Source organism: Haliaeetus albicilla, chromosome W (genome assembly GCF_947461875.1).
Source record: "Haliaeetus albicilla chromosome W, bHalAlb1.1, whole genome shotgun sequence".
Classification (NCBI taxonomy): Eukaryota; Metazoa; Chordata; class Aves; order Accipitriformes; family Accipitridae; genus Haliaeetus; species Haliaeetus albicilla.
Genome location: NC_091515.1, coordinates 35,259,142 through 35,280,766, shown reverse-complemented (window position 1 = coordinate 35,280,766; position 21,625 = coordinate 35,259,142). Strand labels below are relative to the sequence as shown.

The following is a 21,625-nucleotide window of genomic DNA, read 5'->3' as shown; positions in this document are numbered from 1 at the left end:
GGGGCCGGGGGGTGGACGTGGGGGGGGCACGGGGGCGGGATTTGGGGTTCGGGCCCAAAGCGCCCGGGATTCGGCCAATGGGAATGCAGCGCTGTCCGCCCGTCAGCCAATAGGAGGTCGGCTCTCGTTGCTAGGCAGCGCGGGGCGGTAGCACGCGTAGACACCGCCGGGGTTCCCCCAATGGCGTCGCGCCCGCCCCAGCCCGCCCGCGGCTCCGCCAATGGGAGGCGGCAGCACAACCCCCGGCCCGCCAATGAGAGCCGCGCTGGGCTCGCCCCGCCCTCCGTGCGAAAGAAGCCAGTGGGAAGTGAGCGCCTTCCCTGTGGGCTCGCCCCCATCCTCACAGGCAGGGGAGCCAGCCAATGGGAGTGCAGGCAGGGCGCAGGGCCAGAAGGCCGCGTGCGCCCGCCCTCTCCCGGTGTCAATCAAGATGGCTCCTGGGGGCTGGCCCCAGCGGCGCAGGGGGAGGAGAAAAACGCCCTTCCAGCCAATGAAAAGTCGTGTTACATCGCAACTCCCACTCTCGCCCAATGAGCGCCCGCTTTGCAAAGCGGGACTGAGCGGGAGCTGGGCGAGAGAGGCGGGGCCGGCGCGGAGGGGGCGGGGACAGCGTTCTGCCCAATGGAGAGGCGCGTTACAAGCGGCGGGACGGCGGCGGGCCAATGGCGGCGCATCTTGCAGAGCAGCGCGGGCCGGGGAGGGGAGGAGGGCGATGGCGGCCATTTTGAGCCGGGCCCATCGGTGGTGCTTCGATGGCCGGGCCGCGGCGGCGTTGAGCGACGGGGTCATGGACGTGCGGCGGTTGCGGGTCAGCGAGCTGAAGGAGGAGCTGGGCCGCCGCGGCCTGGACACCCGCGGCCTCAAGGCCGAGCTGGCCGAACGGTTGCAGGCGGCTCTGGAGGCGGAGGATGCCCGGCGGGGGCCTGGTGCGGCCGGCGGGGACTCGGCCCCCGACGGACACTGTAAGGGCCGCGGGGTGCCCGGGGCCCCGCGCTGAGGGACGGGTCGGGCCCCCTCCCTGCTCCCTCTCCGGTGGCCCCCGGCGGGGCTCGGATCGCCCCCTCCTCCAGGGGCCCGGTCCCCCCTTCCCTGAGGGGCACTGTGCACTTTTCCCTGACGCCGGTCCCTCCTTTCCCTCAGGGGTTTGGTCTCTTCCATCCCCCCCTTCCCTGAGGGATCCTCCATTCCTCAAGGGCCTGAGCCCCACATTCCCTCAGGGGCCCGGTTACCTCGTCCCCCTCCCACTTCTCTCAGGTGGGGTCCCTCTACTTCCACCTCCCTGAGGGGGTCTGTCCCCCCAGTTCCCCCCCACCTTCTCCCCTCCTCTCACAGGGGCCTGCCCCCCTGCTCTCTGGGTTTTGGGTCCCTCCAGGGTCCCCAGTTGCCTCCCCCCATGCTCTGGGCACCCCTGACAGCGGCTTCACTTCCCTGAGAGCTGCTGGGGCCAAGCAGGCCCCCCCCATCAATGTGGGGCCGGGCCACATCCCAGCATCGTTGTCCCCCCCCCACCCCGGCCAGTTCTGATCTGGGGGTGACCCTAGGTGGGGTTCATCTCCCCCTGAGTGGGCTGTTGCCCCTAAAGCGGTGCCAGGAGCTCGAGGGGAGGCTTTGCTGCCACAGCCATGGGTCAGGGGGGTAAGGAGCCAGCGGGGGGCCAGCGTGCCCACCCCAGGGAGCAGCTCTCCGTCGTCGTCGCCGCCGTTCCTGTGCTGGCGGCCATTTCCCCTCGCGCTGCTCTTGCCGGGTGCTTCAAGTTAAAAACCAAACCCTTCTGCCGCAGGTGCCCGTCGGGGCGCGGACTCGCTGGTCGCCGCATGCTGGGGATCCCCTCGGCAAATTTGGGGTGACCCCACGAGCGGGACGCCGGATCCCTCGTCCCGCACTGGTTCTGGTCATCCCCGTGGGGCCGCTGATGCCCGCTGAGTCCCCCTCCCGCCCCGTCTGTCCTCCGAATAACCTGGTAACGCCTGACTTATTTCCCGCTTTCCCCCCCCCCACTTTGAAGATGGCATCGACAACAACAGCCACACGAGCAAGCCCCAGGGCTACCAGCCGTACGAGCATGGCGGCCTCAGGCCAGATGCAGAGCCTAGCTACGAGAGGAGAGCGTTGGACCAAGAACACCCGGTCCTGCACCAAGGTAAGGGTCGGGGGGGGGCCCGCCGGCAGCACCGCAGCTGTGCTGGCCTGACTCCCGCTGTTTCCACGCCGCTCGCTGTTCCTCCCACAGAGATAAAGCTGCCGGAAACGAAGCCAGAAGAACCTCCCACTCCTGCCTACAACGTTCCCCCTCCCAACTACAGCACACCCGCTCCCCCCTACAACATCCCCCCACCCCCCACCTACAATGCACCCCCGGCCGGTTACGGCATGCCGCCGACCGGCTACAGCGCGCCACCAGCCGGCTACAGCGCCCCGGCCCCGGGTTACAGCACTCCCCCCCCTGCCTACAGTACCCCCCCTGCCTACAGTGCTCCCCCTGCTGCCTACAGCACCCCTGTCCCCCCCACCTACGACGCTCCCCCGGGTGGCTACAGCATGCCGGACCCCTCGCAGCCCCGGCTGCTGCAGCACCGCAAACGGCCGTACGAGGAGCAGCGGGGCCGGGGTTATTACGAGCACCGTGAGGACAAGAGGTGAGCGCTCCCTGAAATCCGGCGTCCTGAAATTTGGTGCATTCGCCCCTCCGCCGTGCTGAGCCCTCCCTGTTTCCGCTCCAGGGGCCGCTCACCGCAGCCACCCGCCGAGGATGAGGAGGAGGATTTCGACGACATGCTGGTGGCCATCGATACTTGTGAGTGCCCCAAAAGTGGCGTGGGGGTGGTGGGAGAAACCCTCCCCAGTTGAGGAGCCTGACGCCCGGCTTCCACCCCCCATCTCCAGACAACTGCGACCTGCACTTCAAAGTCGCCCGGGACCGGTACAGCGGCTACCCCCTCACTATCGAGGGCTTCGCCTACCTCTGGTCAGGCGCCCGTGCCACCTACGGCGCGCACCAGGGCCGTGTCTGCTATGAGATGAAGGTGAGCGACGTCGGGTCCCGCCAAGGTGTCCCGGCACCAGCGATGCCGTCCCCAACCCCTTCTCTCTTCCCAGGTTAACGAGGAGATCTCCGTCAAGCACCTGCCTTCTACCGAGCCAGACCCCCATGTGGTGCGGGTGGGCTGGTCGCTGGATTCCTGTAGCACCCAGCTGGGTAAGGGTGTGGGTGACCACCCCTGCCAGGGTTTTGGGGGCTGCGGTGGTGGGAGGCTCTCCCCCCAGCCTGAGTGTGGCCTGGCCGTTCCACCCCCCCACCCAGGCGAGGAACCTTTCTCCTACGGCTACGGCGGCACCGGCAAGAAGTCGACCAACTGCAAATTTGAAAACTACGGGGAAACCTTCGCTGAAAACGACGTCATCACCTGCTTGGTGGTGAGTCCCCTTGCTGTCCCCTGTGTCCCACCGGTGTGCCCAGCCCCCCCACCTCAGGGTCTCACTGCCATCCCCGCCGCAGGACTTTGAGTGCGGGGAAGAGGTGGAGATGTCCTTCATGAAGAATGGCAAATGGTTGGGAGTGGCTTATCGGGTGCAGAAGGAGCTGCTGGGCGGCCGGGCCCTCTTCCCCCATGTCTTGGTGAAGAACTGTGCCATCGAGTTCAACTTCGGGCAGAGAGAAGACACCTATTTCTCTGTCCCACCCGGTTTCACCTTCATCCAACACCTGCCCATGGCTGAGCGCGTCCGTGGCACCCTCGGTCCCAAGAGCAAAGCCGAATGCGAGGTGCGGAGCTGCCAGGATGAGGTTGGGGGGGGAGAGAGATGACGGTGCAGGGCCCAGCTGTGACGCCAACACCTCATTCCACCCAGATCCTGATGATGGTGGGCTTGCCCGCCGCGGGGAAGACAACGTGGGCTGTCAAGCACGCGGCTGCCAATCCCTCCAAGAAGTACAACATCCTGGGAACCAACGCCATCATGGATAAAATGAGGGTAAGGTGTCACCTGCGTCCCCTCTGCTGTGCCTGTTGGGCCCCCAACCAGCGTCACCGTCCCCTCCTCCCCAGGTGATGGGTCTCCGGCGCCAGCGCAATTACGCAGGACGCTGGGACATCCTCATCCAGCAAGCGACGCAGTGCCTCAACCGCCTCATCCAGATCGCCGCCCGCAAGAAACGCAATTACATCCTCGACCAGGTAGGATGACTGGGACGTCCCCCCGGGGTGGGACGTTCCTCAGTGTCCCTGTCCCCACATTCCTCGGCATCCCCGGCATGGGACGTCCCTCGCCGTCCCACACCCCTCAGTGTCGCATCCCCCTCACCAGGAGACTGAGCCAAACCCATGGGTGACACCCCGTGTCCCCGAAAAGTGTCACAACCTCTTGCCGTACGCTCTCCCTTCCCCGTCCCCGCTTTATTTCCCGCTGAAAACGTCTATTTAGAAGACGAAAGCTGCTTTTCTCCCCAAAATGGCGCTGTGCCATGCGGGACGAGGGAATTGTCTAAAACGGGTGTTTCTTTCCCTGCTCCCTCTGGTTTAGGGTGAAGCACCTCTGGGTGTTTTGGGGGAGGGAGGGGAAAAAAACCACCCCCAAAACCTCCTGAACCGGCACTGATAACCGTTTCCTGCCCGTTCCCGCCGGCAGACCAATGTCTACGGCTCAGCCCAGCGTCGAAAAATGCGTCCATTCGAGGGTTTCCAGCGTAAGGCCATCGTCATCTGTCCCACCGACCAGGACCTGAGGGACCGCACCATCAAACGGACCGACGAGGAGGGGAAAGACGTGCCGGATCACGCTGTGCTGGAGATGAAAGGTGGGACCCTCGGCGTGGGAGGGATTTGGGGGGGGGGGCTGGTTTTTTTTTTTTGTTGGGGTTTTTTTGGGGGGTTTGGTTTTTTGGGGGTTTTTATTTGTTTGTTTGGGGGTTTTGGGTTGTTTTTTTTGTTTGGTTTTTTTTTTTTTTTTTAGTTTTTTCACCCGTTTTAGCCAATTTCACACTACCGGAGGCGGGCGAATTCCTGGACACGGTGCTGTATGTGGAGCTACAGCAGGAGGAGGCGGAGGTGTTGGTCCGGCAGTACAATGAGGAGGGCAGGAACGCCGGACCTCCCCCCGAAAAACGTTTTGATGGAGGTGGCGGACGCCCCCATGCTTTCCGCAGTCGCGGCGGTGGTTTCCAACGTTTCGATGGTCGTGGGGGGAACATGGTGACCACCACGCGGGGCAGTTTCCAGAACCGTGGAGGCGGCTTCCGTGGCAGTAGTGGAGGCAACAGCAGCACCGGCACAGGTAGGGACCCCCCCTTCCAAAATCCCACCCCCCACACCCCCTTTTGGGTGCCCCCCGCCTCCTGCTTCCCCCCCCATTTCTGTAGGATTCAACCGCAGTGGTTACACCTCCAACCGCTGGGGCAGCAGCAACCGGGACTCTGCTGCCAACAACCGGGGCGGTTACAACCGTAATGCGCAACCCGCTGGAGGCTATGGCCCGGCTTGTGGCACGACTGGCTACAAGGCGAGCGGTAGTACCCCCCTGGCCGGTGTGGCCCCCCCCAGCTACAGCCAAGGGCAGCAGGTACCCCCCTCCTGCATCCCCCTAAACCTTTTGGGTGCCCCTCCAGCACCCTCACCCCGGTTCTAACTGTCTGTCCCTGTCCCCGTCCCCACCCCCACACCCCCCCCCCCAGGGCAGCTATGGCCAGGGTGGCTACAACCCCCCCAGTTATGGCTACGGCAGCTACGGTGGCTACGGGCAGAGCTACCCCCAGCCCCCCCCACCCACTGGGCAGAACTATGGGCAGAGCTACGGGCAGTACCAGCAGGTGGGGGGGATGACACCCCTCTTTTTGGGGGGGACACCCCTTGTCTGGTTGGGGGGGCACTTGGGGAGGGGAAAAAAAACCCAATGTTTTGGGGAGGGGAATGGTGGTTTTGGGGGTGGGGGGTTGGGGTGAAATTTGGTTTTGGGGAGGGTGGGGGTGGGATTTTGGGGTAAAACATGCCTTTTGGGGGAGGAGGGGGTGGGATTTTGGGGTGATATACCCTTTTTGGGAGGACAGGGATGGGGTTTGGGGGTAGAAACTCCATTTTGGGGAGGATATGGATTGGGTTGTGTGAGGAAAATGCTAATTTGGGGAGGAAGAGGATGGGGTTTTGCGGAGGAAAAGGCCAATTTTGGGGGGGAAGGGGATGAAATTTTGGGAGGAAAACCCCTTATTGGGAGGATGGAGATGGGGTTTTGGGGAGGAAGGGGATGGGATTTGGGGGTAAAACAAAAAAAAAAAACACCTTGGGAGGACGAAGAAGGGATTTTGGTGTGATAACCTCTTTTGGGGAGGGAACCCCCCCCCTCCCTTTCTGGGAAGGCAAGGATGGGATTTTGGGGTGGAAAAAAAAACTTTTTGGGGAGGGTGCCAGTGGGTTTTTTTGGGGTGGAAATGCTCATTTTCTGAAGGCTGAGATTAAGGATGGGGAAACCCCCTTTTTTTAAGGTGACAGGGATGGGATTTTGGGGCAGAACCCCCCCTTTTCTCAGTGACAGGGTTTTGGGGTAACCCCCCTTTTTGGGGGGGGGGGATGTGGGGTGCTCACACCCCCCCTTTCCCCTCCTCCCAGTATGCCCAGCAGTGGAGCCAGTACTACCAGCACCAGGGTCCCTGGTCCCCCTACTACGGCACCTACGACTACGGTGGCTATGGCAGCTCCCAGGGGGGGGCCAGTGCCCAGTGACCCCCCCCATCCCCCTTCAACACACCACCCCCCCCCCCCCCCCCCCCCGTGTGTGTCTCCCCTCCCCAAAACGTTGCAGGATTTTGTGGTTTTATTTTTTTTTCTCTCTTGCTGTCTGTTTAAAAAAGAAAAAAATTATTTTTAACCTCAAAAGAGACTTGGGTGGTTGGAGCCTCACCCCCTCAACCTCTTTTTTGGGCCACATTTCCCTTTTTGGGCTGTTTTCCCCACATTTGGGCCTATTTTCCTTATTTTTGATTCCCCTCATTTTCACCTGTTTTCCCCCATTTTTCCTGCCTCTGTACCATCCTCATGGGGACCTTCTAGCCCCCCTCTCCCTTCCCAGGGGCCTGTTTTACAGGAATTTTGCTTTTTTCCTCCCCATTTTGCAGGTTTTTTGGGAGGGGGTTTGGCCTCTGGTTTTTACTACCCTCCCCTCTGGGGAGGAAGGGAAAGAAAAGAGTAAAAAAAAAAAAAAAAAAAAATAAAAAAAAAAGTCCCCGTCTCGCCTTTCTCATCCCCTGCCGTTTTGGGGTGAATTCGGGGCTTTTTTGGCTTTCGACCCCTGACCTTTGACCCCTGTCGCAGGCCAGGGAGGAACCGAAGCGTCCCGGAACTTTCGGTGCGGGGTTTGGGGGGGGGGGGGAGGAAGTGGGTGCGTCGTGTGTCCCGCGCCGGGAAGTGACGCACGGGCGGGATGGAGGCGGTGTCGCATTCAAACGGGGCCGGGTTGCGTCGGGGGAGGAGGGAAAGTTTGATGAAGTTTAGGGGGGCCCCGGGGGGACCCCCCCCGCGATTCCCACCCCCCTCCCAAGGCCTGCGGGAGCCTTCCGGCTCTGTGGGTCCTGGTTCTCGGGGCTTCCTGCGGCGTTTTCCCGGCTTACCTGAAGGATCTGGGGATTTATGAGGGGGGGTGTCCCCCCTTCCCTGAGGGATTTGGGGTCCCCCCGGGGGTCGTTCCCCCGCTTTGCTGAGGGATCTGGTGTCTTCTGGGGGTCCCCCCTTCAGTCCGTGAGGCTTTTGGGGTCCCCTAAGGTGTGTCCCCCTTCCCTGAGGCTTTTGGGGTCCCCCCCTTTCCTGAGAGACCTGTGGGGACCCCCCCTCATTCTGTGAGGCCTTTGGGGCCCCCTGAGGTGTCCCCTCCCCTTCCCTGCAGGATTTGGGGTGTCTCCCCCCGAGCCTCCTCTCAGGCTTTAGGACACCCCAGCCCCTTGGGGTCCCCCCCCAGTCCCCAGGGCGGGTGCTAACAGTGCCCCCTTGTCCCCAGGAAGTGCCTGCCAGCAGCCGAGGTGCACCCCAAAACCCAGCCCCCCCCATGGCGGTGAAGCTGGAACCTGTGGCAGGGTGGGACCCCAAAACCGAGGGGGTCCCCAGTGTCACTGAGCAGGAGCTGGACCCCGCAGCAACCGAGGGGGGCCCTTTGTCCCCGGAGCAGGACCCCCCAGCAGAACGGGACCCCAAAATGTTGAAGCGGGACCCCGTGTCCCCAAAGAGACTTCTCTGTGACATTGGACCCCAAAGTGAGGAAGTGGGACCCCAAAATATCAAAGCAGGACCCCAAAATGTTGAAAAAGGACCCCACGTTCCCCCTCACAGGACCCTGTGTCCCCTCAGTGGGACCCCAGCATGACAAAGCAGGACCCCCCCCAGTCCCCGACGGGGGACCTCATGGTGGATGAGGACCCCCTTTTCCTCGAAGGCTTCCCTGGGGGGCTGGGGCTGAGTGCCGGCACCCCGAAATTGGCCCCCTGGTGCCCCCTCCGCCTGAACCCACCTCTGCAACTGCTGCTACGCTGCTCTGCGACAGCTCATCCAAGGTCTGCGGGGTCCCTGGTGTCCCCCGGCGGGGGGGGTGGTGTCCCTAACATCCTTATGGGATACCCGACATGCCTGGGGGGGGGGGTCCTGTCGGGTCCTGAAACTCCCCCCAGGAATTCCCTCAGATCCCCACATGCTCCTTGAGGGCTTGGGAGGGGGGGCAGGGGGGGGAGTGTCCCCAGGTTCCCTTTGGGGTTCCCCTAACTCCTCCCTCAGCTTTGCCCCCCCCCATCTTCCCTTGGATTTTGGGGTCTTCCATTTCATTTTGGGTTTTGAGGCCCCCCCCCCCCCCCCGCCCATTCCTCTTTGGGTTTGGGGTCCCCCGTTTCCCCTAGTGTTTCAGGATTTCCCCCCCCCCAGTCCTCTTTGGGGTTAGGGTCCCCCATTTCTTTTTGGGTTTAGAGCACACACACCCCCATTCCCCTTAGGGTTTTGGGGCCCCCTTTTCCCCATGGGTTTTTGGGGTCCCCCCCCATTTTCCCTGGAGTTTCAACGTCCCCCTATTTCCCCTTGGGCTTTGGGGGTCCCCCTGGTGTTTCAGGATCCTGTTATTATTACCCCTGGGGCTTAGGGTCATCCTCCCCCTTTCCCCCATGGGTTTTTGGGGTTCCCATTCCCCTTTGGGTTTGGGGTCTCCCCCATTTTGCATGGCGTTTTGAGACTGTCCCCTATTTCCCCTTGGTCTTTGGTGCCCTCCTCCCCATTCTCCTTTGTGTGGGGGTCCCCCATTTCTCCTGGGGTTTCAGGGTTCCCCCCCCATTTTGATCCCATTCTCTCCCCCTCTCACAGGCAGGGAGTACTTCAGCGAGGAGATGCAAGCACGGGCACCTCTGCTCTACCAGCACTATATCGGGCACTATTGGGGTGCCGAACCCCTCCTGGGGGACCCCTCGGTCACCCCCCACCCCTTGGGGACCACCCCAGGCCCCCAATCGCTGATGGGGTTGCTGCTGCGCTCGGTGGAGGCAGCAGCCATGCAGTGATGCCTGCGCCGGCAGCGCCTGCGGATGGCAACAGCAGAGGTCAGCCGAGCCGGGGTGGGTAACACCTCTCTGCTGCCCCCCCCCGCGATGAGGAAGGGGGAGTTCTCACCGGACCCCTGGGTGCCCGATGTGGCTGAACGGGCGATGCTGCGGGAGGAATTCACTAGCCGCATGTACCAGTGCTTCCTGGATGGGGACTTTGACTACAGGTGACACCCCCGTGGGGTTTGGCAGGGGGAAGGGGGCAGCCCAGATGCCTGGGTCCTGCCGCTGAGCCCCCCCCCCCCATAGCCAGGTGGATGAGAACCCCGACCTGGGCAACCTGGATATCATCTCGCAGAACTCCAAGGAGTGATACTTTGCCGAGGAAGAACTCAGCAATGCCCCCCAGCTTGAGCAGTGCCCCCCCCTGCAAACCAACCCCCAACACCCTCCGCCCTGAGGCTGGTGGTGTGGGGCAGCAGTAGAGGGGGGACACAGGACATGGCAGGGGCACAGACAGGATGTTTTCTGCAGGGAAGCCCCGGGGGCGGGTGTGACCTCACCCTGCATTTGTCATCGCCATGGGGGGGGGCAGGGGGCTCACCCCATACACACACTTCCCTGTGGTTTTGCAGCTCCTCCTGACCTCCCCCACACGTGTGACTGTGGCTCACAGGCCTGGGGAGGCAGCAAGGGGGTCCCCAGGCGTCTGGACCCCCCACACACACACAGCTTCAACCGCAGCCCCACACCCCGGGGATGAGTCGCTATGGGTCCCCATGGGTGGCTGCCAGCCCCAGACACCTGGGTCCACAAGGCACCACATCTCCCCTTGTGTGCCCCCTCAGCCCTGGGGGGGCTGGTGGGCCGTTTCTTCCCCCCCTCCGGAAGGATATTTTTATCCTGTCCCGGGGGCCCTTCCGGCCCCACAGGGGCCAGGATGACGCCAAAAAAGCAGAAGCTGAGCCAAAAAGTCCCCCTCCAAAAAAAAAAAAAAAAAAAAAAAAAAAAAAAGAAGAATCAGCTAAAAATTAAATAAGTTTGGGGTTTTTTTTGCCGAGGCACCAGGGGAGAGGGGGGGATGGGGGGGTGTCAGGACAGCACCAGGGTTGGGGTGGGGGCGTTTTTGTGGGGGGGTCAACTGCATTTGCAGGCGCGGACCACCATGTTGGAGAGCTGTTCCACCCGGGCCTTGCGCCCCACGTAGTAGATGATGGGGAGGGGGTCAAGGGTCTGGGGGACGCAGCACGGCGCCGCCGAAGCCCCCGGGTTGTGCTGGTTGTACAGCGCCAGCACCTGTAAATGGGGTATCGTTCCCCGCCCCCCCCAGCAGGGAACCCTCATGTCAGGGATCTTCCGGGGGGGTATCCACCCCCCCCAGATCCAGGGGAACACCCTGGGGACCCCAGTGCATGCCCCTTGGCTCCCTCCTGTCCCCCCCCAACCTGCATCATCCCAACCCTCGAGATGGGGGTCCAAGACCCCCACCCCACCCCCTCCCCAAGGGACCCCCCCAGACCCACATCCCCCTCTCCAAAGGGACCCCCCCCACCCAGGTCCCCCCCCTTATCACCAAGGGGACCCAAATGTCTGGGACCCCCACCCCTCCTCTCCCCAGGGGACAAAAGGCACCCCCCCTCTCTCCAGAGGGACCCCCCCGACCCCCCCCTTCTCCCCAGGGTCCCCAGGTCATCCCCCCCCCCCTTCTCCCCAAGGGCAGGTACCCAAACATCTGGACCCCACATCCTCCCTGCCTCCCCAGAGACCCCCAGACCCATCCCACCTCCCCCCAAGGGTCCCAGCCCCCCCGCCACCCCCAAGGGACACCCCGGGGGGGTGTCGTGTGTGTGTGCGTGCCCCCCCCACCCCAGCCCACCTTGGTGTACTGGGTGTCAGCACTCCAGATGTAGGGACAGGGCCCCATGCAGAAGTTGGCCATGTAGCCCTTGGGCTCGTGGATCCACTTCCACTGCAGATCCTTACGGAAATCAATGTACAGCGGCCGCACGCAGCAGTTCTTCTCCTCCGTCCTGGGCGGGGTGGGGGGAAATGGGTGTCCCTGGGGGTCCCCAACCCTCCCCAGGGGGGGGATCTGGGGGTCCCTAAGGATCCCCAGCCTCCCCTGGGGGGGGGGGAAACTTAGGTGTCTCCAGCCCTCCTCAGGGGAGCCCTGGGGGTCTCTAGGGATCCCTGTGGGGATCTGGGCGTCTCTGGGGGTCCCCAGCCCTCTCTGGGGGGACCCAAACATCTGAGGGGCCCCCAGCCCTCCTCAAGAGGAACCTGAGCATCTCTGGGGGGACACCTAGGCCTCCCAGGGCAGGGATGGGGGGGGTGAGGGGGGAGTGGGCCCGCTGACCCGAAGCAGTATTCAGCATCGAGGGCGCGGCGGCGGCGGGAGCTGTGGAGGTCGTTGGCACGATCGGGGGGCAGCGACATGGCCAGGACGTAGGGCACCCGCTGGCGCTTCTTGGCGATGCCCTGCATGTCCCCTCGCTGCTGCTCAAAGCCTGCAGGGAGAAGGGCTGGCACCGGGGACAGGGGGGGAACGGGGACACAGGAGACACCCCCCCCCCCCCAAAACCACAGTACCTTCGACTGTGATGCGCATGTTGTTGGTGGCACCGGGACCCTGCTCACAGGGACAGTGGATACTCAGCTTGAACATGCCCAGGGGCTCTACGGGATGGGGGTGGTGGTGAGAGGGGCCGGGGGGGGGGGTCCCTGAGGATGGGGTTGGGGGGGGGGGGGCACAGGGACAGGACCCCCCCCAGACTTACCGCTGCTGCTGAGCCACTGTTTGACGACGTCGGTGACATCAAACCAGAGCCACTCCTCCTCCTTCGTCACCTGCACCGAGCGCCCGTGCAGGTACCGCCACGAGGTGTTGCTGTAGCCCTGCGTCCCCAACGCTGTGGATGGGGGGGGGGGGGGGGTGGTGTCCCCAAAACCCCCCCGCATCCCCAGGACACATCCACAGGGCAAGGGGGGTACCTCCAAGCCCCCCCACCACGTCCCCAAGCCCCCCTCCCCACGTCCCCGAACTGTGGCCAGGGGTTTCCCCAAAGCCACCACATCCCCAAAGCACATCCATGGGGTCCCCAAAGCTGCCATGTCCCCTCTGCGCTTGCCATCCCCGTGCCTCTTCCTGCTGCAGACCCCCCCCAACACCCGCCGGGTTCCCAAACCCGGTGTCCCCCATGGCCGTGGCATCCTGCGTCCCTCGTCACCACGTCCCCGGGGTCCCCATGTCTCCCACCGCAGCATCCCCTGTCCCCATGTGTCCCAGTCCTCACCTGGTAGAGCTCGAGGCGCTGCTCAGCCCCCTGGTTCTCGGCACCCGACCCCTGCCGCAGCATCCGCAGCTCGGCCCGGTGTAGCAGTGCCTCGTGCCCAATCTCGGCCCGTACCCGTGACGTGTTGAAGATAAAGAAGGTGCTGTGGCTCGTCGGGTGCCAGTGCTCCAGCAGGCCTGTAGGGACAGTGCTGTCACATGGTGCCACCCCACCGAGGCCTGCTTCCTTGCGCCGTTCACTCTGGAGTGGAGCGATGGCCGCAGCGGTTTGCTTTTCTCCCACCTGCCCCATATGCGGAGCCTGGACCCTGATCTCAGGGTGGGGGTGGCAGTGTGGACACCCTGAGGCCACAGGTCAGCATCGCTCCCCCTCCCCTGCCCAGGGGACCCAGGTGTGCCCACACCCGCCCCCCCAGCAGGGAACCGTGGGCCTGGCCAGGCCTCCTCAAGCTCAACAAAGCTCCTTCAGAGCCGGGAATTACTCAGCAAACCACAATGTCCGGCACATCCCCGAGCACCACTGTGGCCAGGAGGAGCTGCTAGGGGGGACCCAGGAGTCCAGGCTGGGGTGGGACACCCAGGAGTCTGGGCCGAGGGGGGGGGAAGGATGCAGGCATTTGGCCTGGGGGAAAGGAACCCAAAGGAACCCAGGTGTCCAGGTTGGGGGGGGGGGGGGGGGAGGGAACCCGGGCATCCGGGCTGGAAGGGACCCAGGGGTCTGGGCCAGGTGGGACCCAGACGTCTAGGCTAGAGGTGACCCAGGCATTGGGGCCAGAGGGGACCCAAGTGTCCAGGCCAGGCGGTGGGGGGGACCCAGCCACCCGGGCATCGCTACCGCCACCCCCCTCAGCAGCACCCAAGCTCCCGAGCATCGTTCCCCACCACCCTCCCACAGGTGACCTAAGCCAGGGTCCCCAGGACCCACCCCCCTCACCTTCTCCGGGCGGTTCCATGGGAAAACGATGCAATTCCTTGGCATAATATTCATCGGGGTCGTCAGGTGGGCGCAACTTCGCCCTTTGCCGCAGCAGCTCCCGGGTGCTGTTATAAAGGGCCCGTACCTCCTCCGGTAACGGCCAGGGAGGGGGTTCGGCGGGAGGTGCCGGTAACCGGAGTTTACTCAAAATTTGACCCCGAACCGCTTCGATGCGTTTCCTCCGCGCCGCCTCCAGATCCAACGAACGGCACGTGGAAAGAGCCCGGGCCGCCCCCAACAACGCCAGCAGCATGGCTAGCTCCATCCCGACACCGGCAACCACCACCCCCCCCACCTGCACACACACACACACACCACCCCCTCTCCTGGACACCCCCGCACCGCCCGAACCCCGCAACTTTGCTCCCACTATCACCGCGCACCCCCCCCCCCTCCCGGCGCTGCTCGATCCCGGTTCCCAGCCCCGTTTCCCCGTCCCGGTCCCGGCAGGTTTTGAGGCCGGTGGTGGTAGCAGAGCTGGGCTGCCCCACCCAGGAAACGCCGCAGGGAAGGGGGGGGTGGTTTGGGGGGGGGGGGAAACACTCGGGGCCGCCCCCCCCCCCCGCCTTCCGCTCGGCGGGGCCCGGCCGGGGGTGGCGGGAGGGGAAACTGAGTCACAGCCCGCGAGGGGGTGCGGACACCCCCCCCCCCTCCCAACCCCGGGGGGGGAAACCAAGACAGTCGGGACGCCACCCCCCCAACCTCGGGAGGGACCGAGACCCCCCAAGAGGGACCCAGGCGTCCGGGACACTTCCCCCCGCCCCCAGACGTCTGGGACACTTCCTCTTCCCCCCCCCCCCTCCCCCGTCGCAGACGCGGGTGTCTAAGACCCCCCCAAAAGAGGGCGGGGGAAGGTTCCCTGCCACCCCCTGGACCCCCCCCTCACTGCCAGGGGGGTCGCGGACATCCACACCCCTCCCCTCCCCCAAAATGACAGGGAGACCAGACATGGTGCAAAAGAGAGCTTTGGGGGGGGGGGGGGGCCACAGGGGGGACCCCATGGCAAAACCCGCCCCCCCCCCCGCCCTCCAACGTGGGACCTAGACCTGGGGGGGGTCCCAGTGTCCTGTCCCAGGGGGTGGGGGCTCAAGTGTCCCATCCCAGGGGGACACTGGCATCCCATCCCTGGGGACCCCGGTGTCCTATCCTGGGGGGGACCCCTGTGTCCAGTCTTGGAGGAACCCCTGTGTCCCATCCTGGGGGGGGAGCCTGACCCCAGGGGATCCCGGTATCTCATCACCCATGGACCCCATCTCCCCTTCCCTCAGGGACCCCCATGTCCCATCCCCAGGGGACCCCATCCCCTCTCTCCCTGGGGGAACCTGGCATCCCCATCCCCAGGGGACCCCGACATCCTGTCCTGGGGGGGAACCCCAAATGTCCCATCCCAGGGAGACACACACGACCGTGGCATCCTGTCTCCCCACCCTGTTAGCACTCAACACTTTAACGGCCAAAATGCCGTAGGAGGACACCCAGCTGCAAGTGGACAGTGCTGGTGGCCTCGGTACACAGACGGAAGCGATCGGCAGCACCAGTGGCGATGGCTTCGGGGTTTCAGAGTTGGGGTCCCCCACACACACACCAAACACTGGCACAACTATTCCTGCCAGGTCCCCTGTGGGTGGCAGGTGACGCAGGCCATGTGGCACCCGGGGGTGGCCGGTATGTGGCAAAAACCGTAACCCAGCACCTCGCTGCACCCCAGTCAGCAGCTTGGTGCAGCTTGGGCCAACCTGGGATGGGACACGGGGGTGCCAGGGACACGGGACACACACACACGGTACTTGGGGGGGGGGGGGGACACAGATGGTACCTTGCAGCCCCTTGGTGGCAAAACGGACGTCGAGGGGGTGACACCGATAAGCCACGTTGTCTGCCTGTGGATCGTCCACCTGCGTCTGCCCAGACCCCAACCCCGAAAGCAGTTTCCAGACACTGCCTGTGATGCCGGGACACACACACACGACAATGACACATACAGAGGTCAAGGCCACCCCGGTGTCACACACACATACCCCCCGCAAACCCCTGGGGACCCTGCTCACCGGTGTGCAGCCCCAACGTGCAGAAGAGGTGGTGCTGGGGGAAGCCCCTGGCCCCCACGAGCTGCCCGATGACGTGAACCTCCACCATGATCCTATCTGCGGGGATGGGACTGGATGCAGTCCCTGGGCACACCCTCTGGGCCTCCCCCTCCAGTGCCCCAGGCCACCCCCTCAGTGCACCTCCCATTGTACCCCCCCACACCCCCCATTTCTCCACCCCCCCAGTGCACCCCTATATCTCCCCATTGCACCTCCATGTCTCCCCATTGCACCCCCATTACACCCCGTTATTGCACCCTCGTTCCCCCATTGCAGCCCCCTTCCCCCCCCACGCCCCATTTCTTCACCCCCCCCAATATCCCCTACTGAACCCCCAACGGCACCTTCATTGCACCCCGTTATTGCACTCCCATATCCCCCCCTTCCCCCAATCCCACTCCCCATTGCACCCCCATATCCCCCCACTACACCCCCATTTACACACACACCCCACACCACCACCCCCCGTGCTCGGTGCTGCACAAGCGCGCTGGGACGCGCCACTAATACCTTTCCCTACCTCCGGCGTCGCGCATGCGCGCTGCGCTCCCAGCCGCTCTTGTCCCTCCTCCTCCACGCACTTCCGGGGCCGGTTGCCGCCGCAACGCGCCGTCCGTCCCAACGCCACCGTCCTATTGGCCGCAGAGCCGCTAGCCCCGCCCAGGAGGGTGAGGTCGAGCCACGCCCCTCCGGGAGCCGCCATTTTGGGAATGTCACAGTGTGGCTTCACCCATAACCGAGGGTGCCATTGTTGGAGCCGCCATCTTGGGCGTACCAGTGCGGTACAGCGGGTGCCACCATCTTGGGAAGGTCACACTATGCCTGCACCCATGAGGTGCCATGGCGCGGGCGGCACATTGAGTGTACCACTGTGTGCGGTACGCTGGGGGCCGCCATCTTGGGTGTCCCAGGACATGTGTTCCCAGACGTGTCCCTGTGTGTCCCCCTCCTTGGGGGGCTCTGGAGGTGGTGGGGGGCCCCGTGCGGCACTGGATGGACTCAGAGGCACAGCAGAGGGGAGGTGGGATCCTTTACTGACAGCTGGAGGGGGTCTCAGGCCAGGTGGGGGAACAGTCCAGCTGTCCCCAGGGGGGTCCCTGGCATCAGGGCTTGGAGTATCACTGCTGGATGGAGTCGCGGTAGAACTGGAAGATGGTGTTGGTGGTGTGCTGGGCCGCCGCGAGGCACTACAGCATCTGGGTAGAGGGGAAGCAAGGACACTGTGGTGGGTGGGAGAGCCCCCCATGGGGGGGGGGTCCTGCACCCCAAAAGCCCCCCCCAGGGTCCCTGAACCCCTCACCTCTTCTATGGAGCAGCTGCCTTTGGTGGTGGCCATCAGCACCTTCTTCTCAGCGCTGTCGATGGCGAAAGCAAGGATGGCACGCGCCTCCTGTGGAGAACGGTGGCTGGGGGGTGGGGTGTGCGTGTCAGGAGGAGCCCACGGGGTTCAGGGGGGGCTGAGGGGGTTTGGGAATCCCCCCCCCCAGGGCTCACCTGCTCCTGCCAGGTCGTGGGGTCGAGGATGATGATGCTGTCAGGGTCGATGGCGCAGGTGATGCCACAGAAGAGGGAGGAGGGGGGCAGCCCCGCATCCAGCAGCCCCATGCAGGCAGTGTTCAGGCAGCAGGAGAGCAGCTGGGGGGGGGTGTCAAGGACAAAGTGGGGGGGTCCCCCAAACACAACCATAGCTCCAATCCCCCCCCAAACACACGCATACCACCCCCTTTCCCCCCGTATCTCCCAAGGATACAGAACCGGCATCGCTGAGCACCTGTAGGACCAGGGTGATGGCGGTGCAGGGATGCAGCACCCCCAAAACCACGGCCTCGCAGGTCCGCCCGAGGAGCTGCTCCCGGCTACGCTCGATCACGCCTGCGGAAGGGACCAGAGAAGGAGGAAGGGGGGGGGGGGTGGTCAGCCGGGGTCGGTGACACTCCGGGGACCCTCCGGGGATGGGGACATCCCCACCTAGCAGCCCCACCTTGGGGCGAAGCAGCACCTCCAACGCCGCCTGATCCGGGAGTTCCTTGCTGACCTTCACCTCCGCGGGACCGTAGAGTCCAACCAGCACCGACGTGTCGCCTGGGAACGGAGAAAAGAGCGCGGTCACCGACGGGAGAACAGGGAACGCGGTAGAGGCCCATGAAGGGGGAACCCCGCCGCCCGGGGCCGGGTTAAGGGGATGCCCCGAGGCCCGGCTCACCCTGCAGGAAGGCGGCCGAGCCGTCGGGCCGCAAAAGCAGCCCCTGCTCGCAGGAGAAAGGCCGCAAGCAACACCCATCTTCATCTCCTTCTCCTCCTTCGCCGCCGCTTCCGCGGCGCGTAGCCACGCCCCGCTCCCCTTCTCACTACGCCCCGTTGACGCGCAATACTACCCCTCCGCGAGAGGCCATGCCCCTTTAATCTCAACCCCTCCCCGGCGCCCGAGGCCGCGCCCCTCAGCAAAGATGGCGGCGATGGTGGCCTGGCGCGCGCTCCGCTGGCGGCTCCTGCGGACCCCGGGCTCGGGCCCGGCCCGGCGCCTCAGCACCGCTGTGAGTGGGGCCGGGGCCGGGGGGGAGGAACCGAGGACCGGCCTGTCCCCGCCTCCCTCCATCCTGTCCCCGGGTCCCCACGTCCCCCCACCTTGTGTCCATGTCCCCACATCCCCCCACCCCGTCCCCGTGTCCCCACTTCCCACGCCCTCCCCGGTCATTGGCCCTGCAGGGGGTGGGATAGGAGGGAGGTGCCTGGGGCCCTTTTTGGGAGGGTTTTGGGAAGCGGGACAAGGGCCGGGGTAGGGTGGAGGGACACAGAGGGGGACATCCCGCTATCCCCATCCCCTGCCGCAGCAGGAGTTCCCCTCGCCGGAGGAGAAGCCACAGTTCCCCGGCGCTTCAGCCGACTTCGCTGACCGGTTGGAGTTCATCCAACCCAACGTCATCTCGGGCATTCCCATCTACCGGGTGATGGACCGGCAGGGTCACATCGTCAGCCCCGACGAGGACCCCCAGGTCAGACCCGGGGGGGGAAGGGGGGGGGGCCAAAAAGGGGACGGGGACAGGGCGTCCCGCGCCCACGCGGGTGGCACCCAGACACAGCACCCCAAACATGCAAGGTCTGGGCACGTGAAACCTCGAACATGTAAGGTCTGGGCACATGACACCCTAAACACACTACAGCCAGGCTTGTGACACCCCAAACATGCAAGGTCTGGGCACATGACACCCCAAACATGTAATGTCTGGGTATACGATACCCCGAACATGCAATGTCCAGGCATGTGACACACCAAACATGCAATGTCTGGGCATGTGACACACAAAACATGCAATATCCAGGCATGTGACACCCCAAACATGCCAGAGCCAGGCTTGTGACACCCCGAACATGCATTGCCCAAGCACATGACACCCCAAACATGCAACAAGCAGGCACACAGTACCCTAAACACGTGCTATCCACACATATGACACCCCAAACACATCCCATCTATGTGGGACCCCAAACCCGCCGCATCCAGGCGCACGACACCCCCAACATGGGACACCCTGCACACATGACACCCCACGGACACGGGAGCAAACCGCATGACACCGCGTGTTTGGGGGGGTGCAGGGCACACCCTGCTTCCCGGGGGGCACCCCAAAACCCCCCTGCCCCCCCCCGCAGCTGCCCAAGGAGCTGGTGTTGAAGCTCTACAAGACCATGACGCTCCTCAACACCATGGACCGCATCCTCTACGAGTCCCAGCGCCAGGTAGGGATAAGGGGGACACACAGGGGATGACGACACCCCAAGAGCAGGGACCACCCCCTCAAAACACCATGCCTCCCCTCCCAGGGCCGTATCTCCTTCTACATGACCAACTACGGCGAGGAGGGGACGCACGTCGGCAGTGCGGCCGCACTGGACGACACTGACTTGGTTTTCGGGCAGTACCGGGAGGCAGGTAAGGGGGAGCAGTCCCAAATTTGGGGGACACCAGGCTTGGGGGGAGCTGTCCCCAATTTTGGCTGTGTGTGCCCCCCCCCCAGGTGTGCTGATGTACCGGGGCTACCCCCTGGACCTCTTCATGGCACAGTGTTACGGCAACACCAGCGACCCCGGCAAAGGCCGGCAGATGCCAGTCCATTACGGCTGCCGCGACCGCCATTTTGTCACCATCTCGTCCCCACTGGCCACCCAAATCCCGCAAGGTGCCCCATCTCCCACCCTGTGTCCCCTCCCTCCCCGTTCCCCCCCCCCCTGACCCCCTCCCTCCCCACAGCCGTGGGGGCCGCCTACGCCATCAAGCGCGCCGACGCCAACCGGGCGGTGATCTGCTATTTTGGGGAGGGGGCAGCCAGTGAGGGGGACGCCCACGCTGGCTTCAACTTCGCCGCCACCCTCGAGTGTCCCATTGTCTTCTTCTGCCGTAACAATGGCTACGCCATCTCCACTCCCACCTCCGAGCAGTACCGGGGCGATGGCATCGGTAAGGGGATGGACGTGGGCTTTTGGGGGGGGGGTTGGGGGTTGCACCCCAACCCGTCCCCACTCCCTGCAGCAGCGCGCGGCCCTGGCTACGGGCTGATGTCTATCCGGGTGGACGGCAATGACGTCTTCGCCGTTTATAACGCCACCAAAGAAGCCCGGCGTCGCGCCGTGGCAGAGAACCAGCCTTTTCTCATCGAAGCCATGACCTACCGGTAACACCGGGGAGGGAAGCGAGGGATGCACGCACCCAAAAAACACCTTTTTAAGGTTGGCTTTTTTTTATTCCCCCCCCGGCAGAATCGGTCACCACAGCACCAGCGATGACAGCTCGGCATACCGCTCGGTGGATGAGGTGAATTATTGGGACAAACAGGATCATCCCATTTCCCGGCTGCGGCATTATATGCTGAACCGGGGCTGGTGGGACGAGGAGGAGGAGAAGGGCTGGCGCAAAAGCTCCCGCAAAATGGTAACGGGGTGATTCCCTTGGGGATTTTGGGGGAGGGAGCCCTGGGATTTTGGGGAGAAAAAGGTGCTGACGCTGCCTTGCAGGTGATGGAGGCGTTCGAGCAGGCAGAGCGGAAGCTGAAGCCTAACCCCCAGCTCCTCTTTTCTGACGTTTACCGGGAGATGCCACCTCACCTGCGACAGCAGCGGGCAGCTCTGGAACGGCACCTGCAGCACTACGGGGAGCATTACCCCCTCGAGCACTTCGAACAGTGACATATCCCACCCCCGCAACAAATAAACCCGTGTGTGTGCACCCGCCTCGGCTGCTCAGTGGGTGCATCACCAAAGGGGAGAGCCCCCCCCTCCCCGGGGGGATTAATACCCCAGAGGGGGGAATAGCACCCTTGGAGAGGGGGATTAACCCCCTTGGAAGGGGGAAATAGCCCCCCTTTTGGGGGGATTAAACTCCTTGAGGGGGTAATTAATCTCCTCAGAGGGGGAATTAACCATCTTGGGAGAGGAATTAACCCCACTGTGAGGATTAACTCCCTTTGGAGGCAGAATTAACTCCCTTTGGGGGGGATTAACCCCCTTGAGGAGGGATTAAACCCCTTGCACAGGGATTAAATCCTTTGAGGGGGAGAAATAAACCCCCTTGGAAGGGGGAAATAGCCCCCTCAGAAGGGGAATTAACCCCCTTTGGAGGGGATTAACCCCCCCCTTGAGGAGGGATTAAACCCCTCAAGGGGGGAATTCACCTCCTTGAGGGGGGAATTAACCCCCTGGAGAGGGGATTAACCCCCTCAGGGGGTACTAAACTCCTGGGGGGGGGATTAGCAGGCACTTCCTTGGTTCCCATGGGGCTGTTA

The 21,625-nt window shown here is 64.0% G+C and overlaps 6 protein-coding genes across 8 annotated transcripts; 3 read left to right on the top strand and 3 right to left on the bottom strand.

Moving 5' to 3' along the window:
• The first annotated feature begins 400 nt into the window (after positions 1 to 400).
• Positions 401 to 6,752, top strand: HNRNPUL1 (heterogeneous nuclear ribonucleoprotein U like 1). Of its 2 annotated transcripts, XM_069775053.1 has the most exons (16): positions 401 to 962; positions 1,781 to 1,885; positions 2,006 to 2,140; positions 2,231 to 2,636; positions 2,721 to 2,794; positions 2,884 to 3,023; positions 3,097 to 3,196; positions 3,302 to 3,414; positions 3,497 to 3,763; positions 3,850 to 3,972; positions 4,047 to 4,175; positions 4,627 to 4,795; positions 4,969 to 5,271; positions 5,357 to 5,556; positions 5,669 to 5,803; positions 6,597 to 6,752. In XM_069775053.1, exons 1-16 carry the CDS (start codon positions 431 to 433, stop codon positions 6,708 to 6,710), a joined length of 3,045 nt encoding a protein of 1,014 aa, XP_069631154.1. In that variant the 5' UTR covers positions 401 to 430; the 3' UTR covers positions 6,711 to 6,752. The 2 variants fall into 2 exon arrangements, with proteins under 2 accessions (XP_069631154.1, XP_069631155.1); XM_069775054.1 differs by lacking the exon at positions 1,781 to 1,885 and having other exon boundaries at positions 626 to 962.
• Positions 6,753 to 8,025: 1,273 nt separating this feature from the next.
• Positions 8,026 to 9,953, top strand: CCDC97 (coiled-coil domain containing 97). Its single transcript, XM_069775123.1, is given in 5 exon segments — positions 8,026 to 8,230; positions 8,477 to 8,527; positions 9,318 to 9,509; positions 9,546 to 9,720; positions 9,803 to 9,953. Coding segments are annotated over 5 exon segments (774 nt in total).
• A 560-nt stretch (positions 9,954 to 10,513) lies between these two features.
• Positions 10,514 to 14,058, bottom strand: TGFB1 (transforming growth factor beta 1). Of its 2 annotated transcripts, none has more exons than XM_069774915.1 (7): positions 13,720 to 14,058; positions 12,787 to 12,962; positions 12,271 to 12,340; positions 12,083 to 12,169; positions 11,850 to 12,000; positions 11,370 to 11,523; positions 10,514 to 10,789 (listed from the first exon to the last, which is right to left on the bottom strand). In XM_069774915.1, exons 1-7 carry the CDS (start codon positions 14,024 to 14,026, stop codon positions 10,631 to 10,633), a joined length of 1,104 nt encoding a protein of 367 aa, XP_069631016.1. In that variant the 5' UTR covers positions 14,027 to 14,058; the 3' UTR covers positions 10,514 to 10,630. The 2 variants fall into 2 exon arrangements, with proteins under 2 accessions (XP_069631016.1, XP_069631015.1); XM_069774914.1 differs by having other exon boundaries at positions 12,271 to 12,388; positions 13,720 to 14,057.
• Positions 14,059 to 14,830: 772 nt separating this feature from the next.
• B9D2 (B9 domain containing 2) lies at positions 14,831 to 17,476 on the bottom strand. Its single transcript, XM_069775645.1, is given in 8 exon segments — positions 14,831 to 15,345; positions 15,347 to 15,471; positions 15,474 to 15,497; positions 15,578 to 15,703; positions 15,810 to 15,905; positions 16,430 to 17,044; positions 17,149 to 17,254; positions 17,343 to 17,476. Coding segments are annotated over 5 exon segments (501 nt in total). The 5' UTR covers positions 15,898 to 15,905; positions 16,430 to 17,044; positions 17,149 to 17,254; positions 17,343 to 17,476; the 3' UTR covers positions 14,831 to 15,207.
• On the bottom strand, positions 16,952 to 18,241 carry EXOSC5 (exosome component 5). Its single transcript, XM_069775122.1, is given in 7 exon segments — positions 16,952 to 17,044; positions 17,149 to 17,238; positions 17,343 to 17,483; positions 17,599 to 17,720; positions 17,817 to 17,930; positions 18,052 to 18,189; positions 18,232 to 18,241. Coding segments are annotated over 7 exon segments (708 nt in total).
• Positions 18,242 to 18,252: 11 nt separating this feature from the next.
• BCKDHA (branched chain keto acid dehydrogenase E1 subunit alpha) lies at positions 18,253 to 21,069 on the top strand. Its single transcript, XM_069775643.1, has 9 exons — positions 18,253 to 18,382; positions 18,683 to 18,841; positions 19,500 to 19,586; positions 19,671 to 19,779; positions 19,865 to 20,026; positions 20,098 to 20,304; positions 20,377 to 20,518; positions 20,604 to 20,775; positions 20,859 to 21,069. The coding sequence occupies exons 1-9, from the start codon at positions 18,296 to 18,298 to the stop codon at positions 21,027 to 21,029; spliced, it is 1,296 nt and encodes a 431-aa protein (XP_069631744.1). The 5' UTR covers positions 18,253 to 18,295; the 3' UTR covers positions 21,030 to 21,069.
• The last annotated feature ends 556 nt before the right edge of the window (positions 21,070 to 21,625 follow it).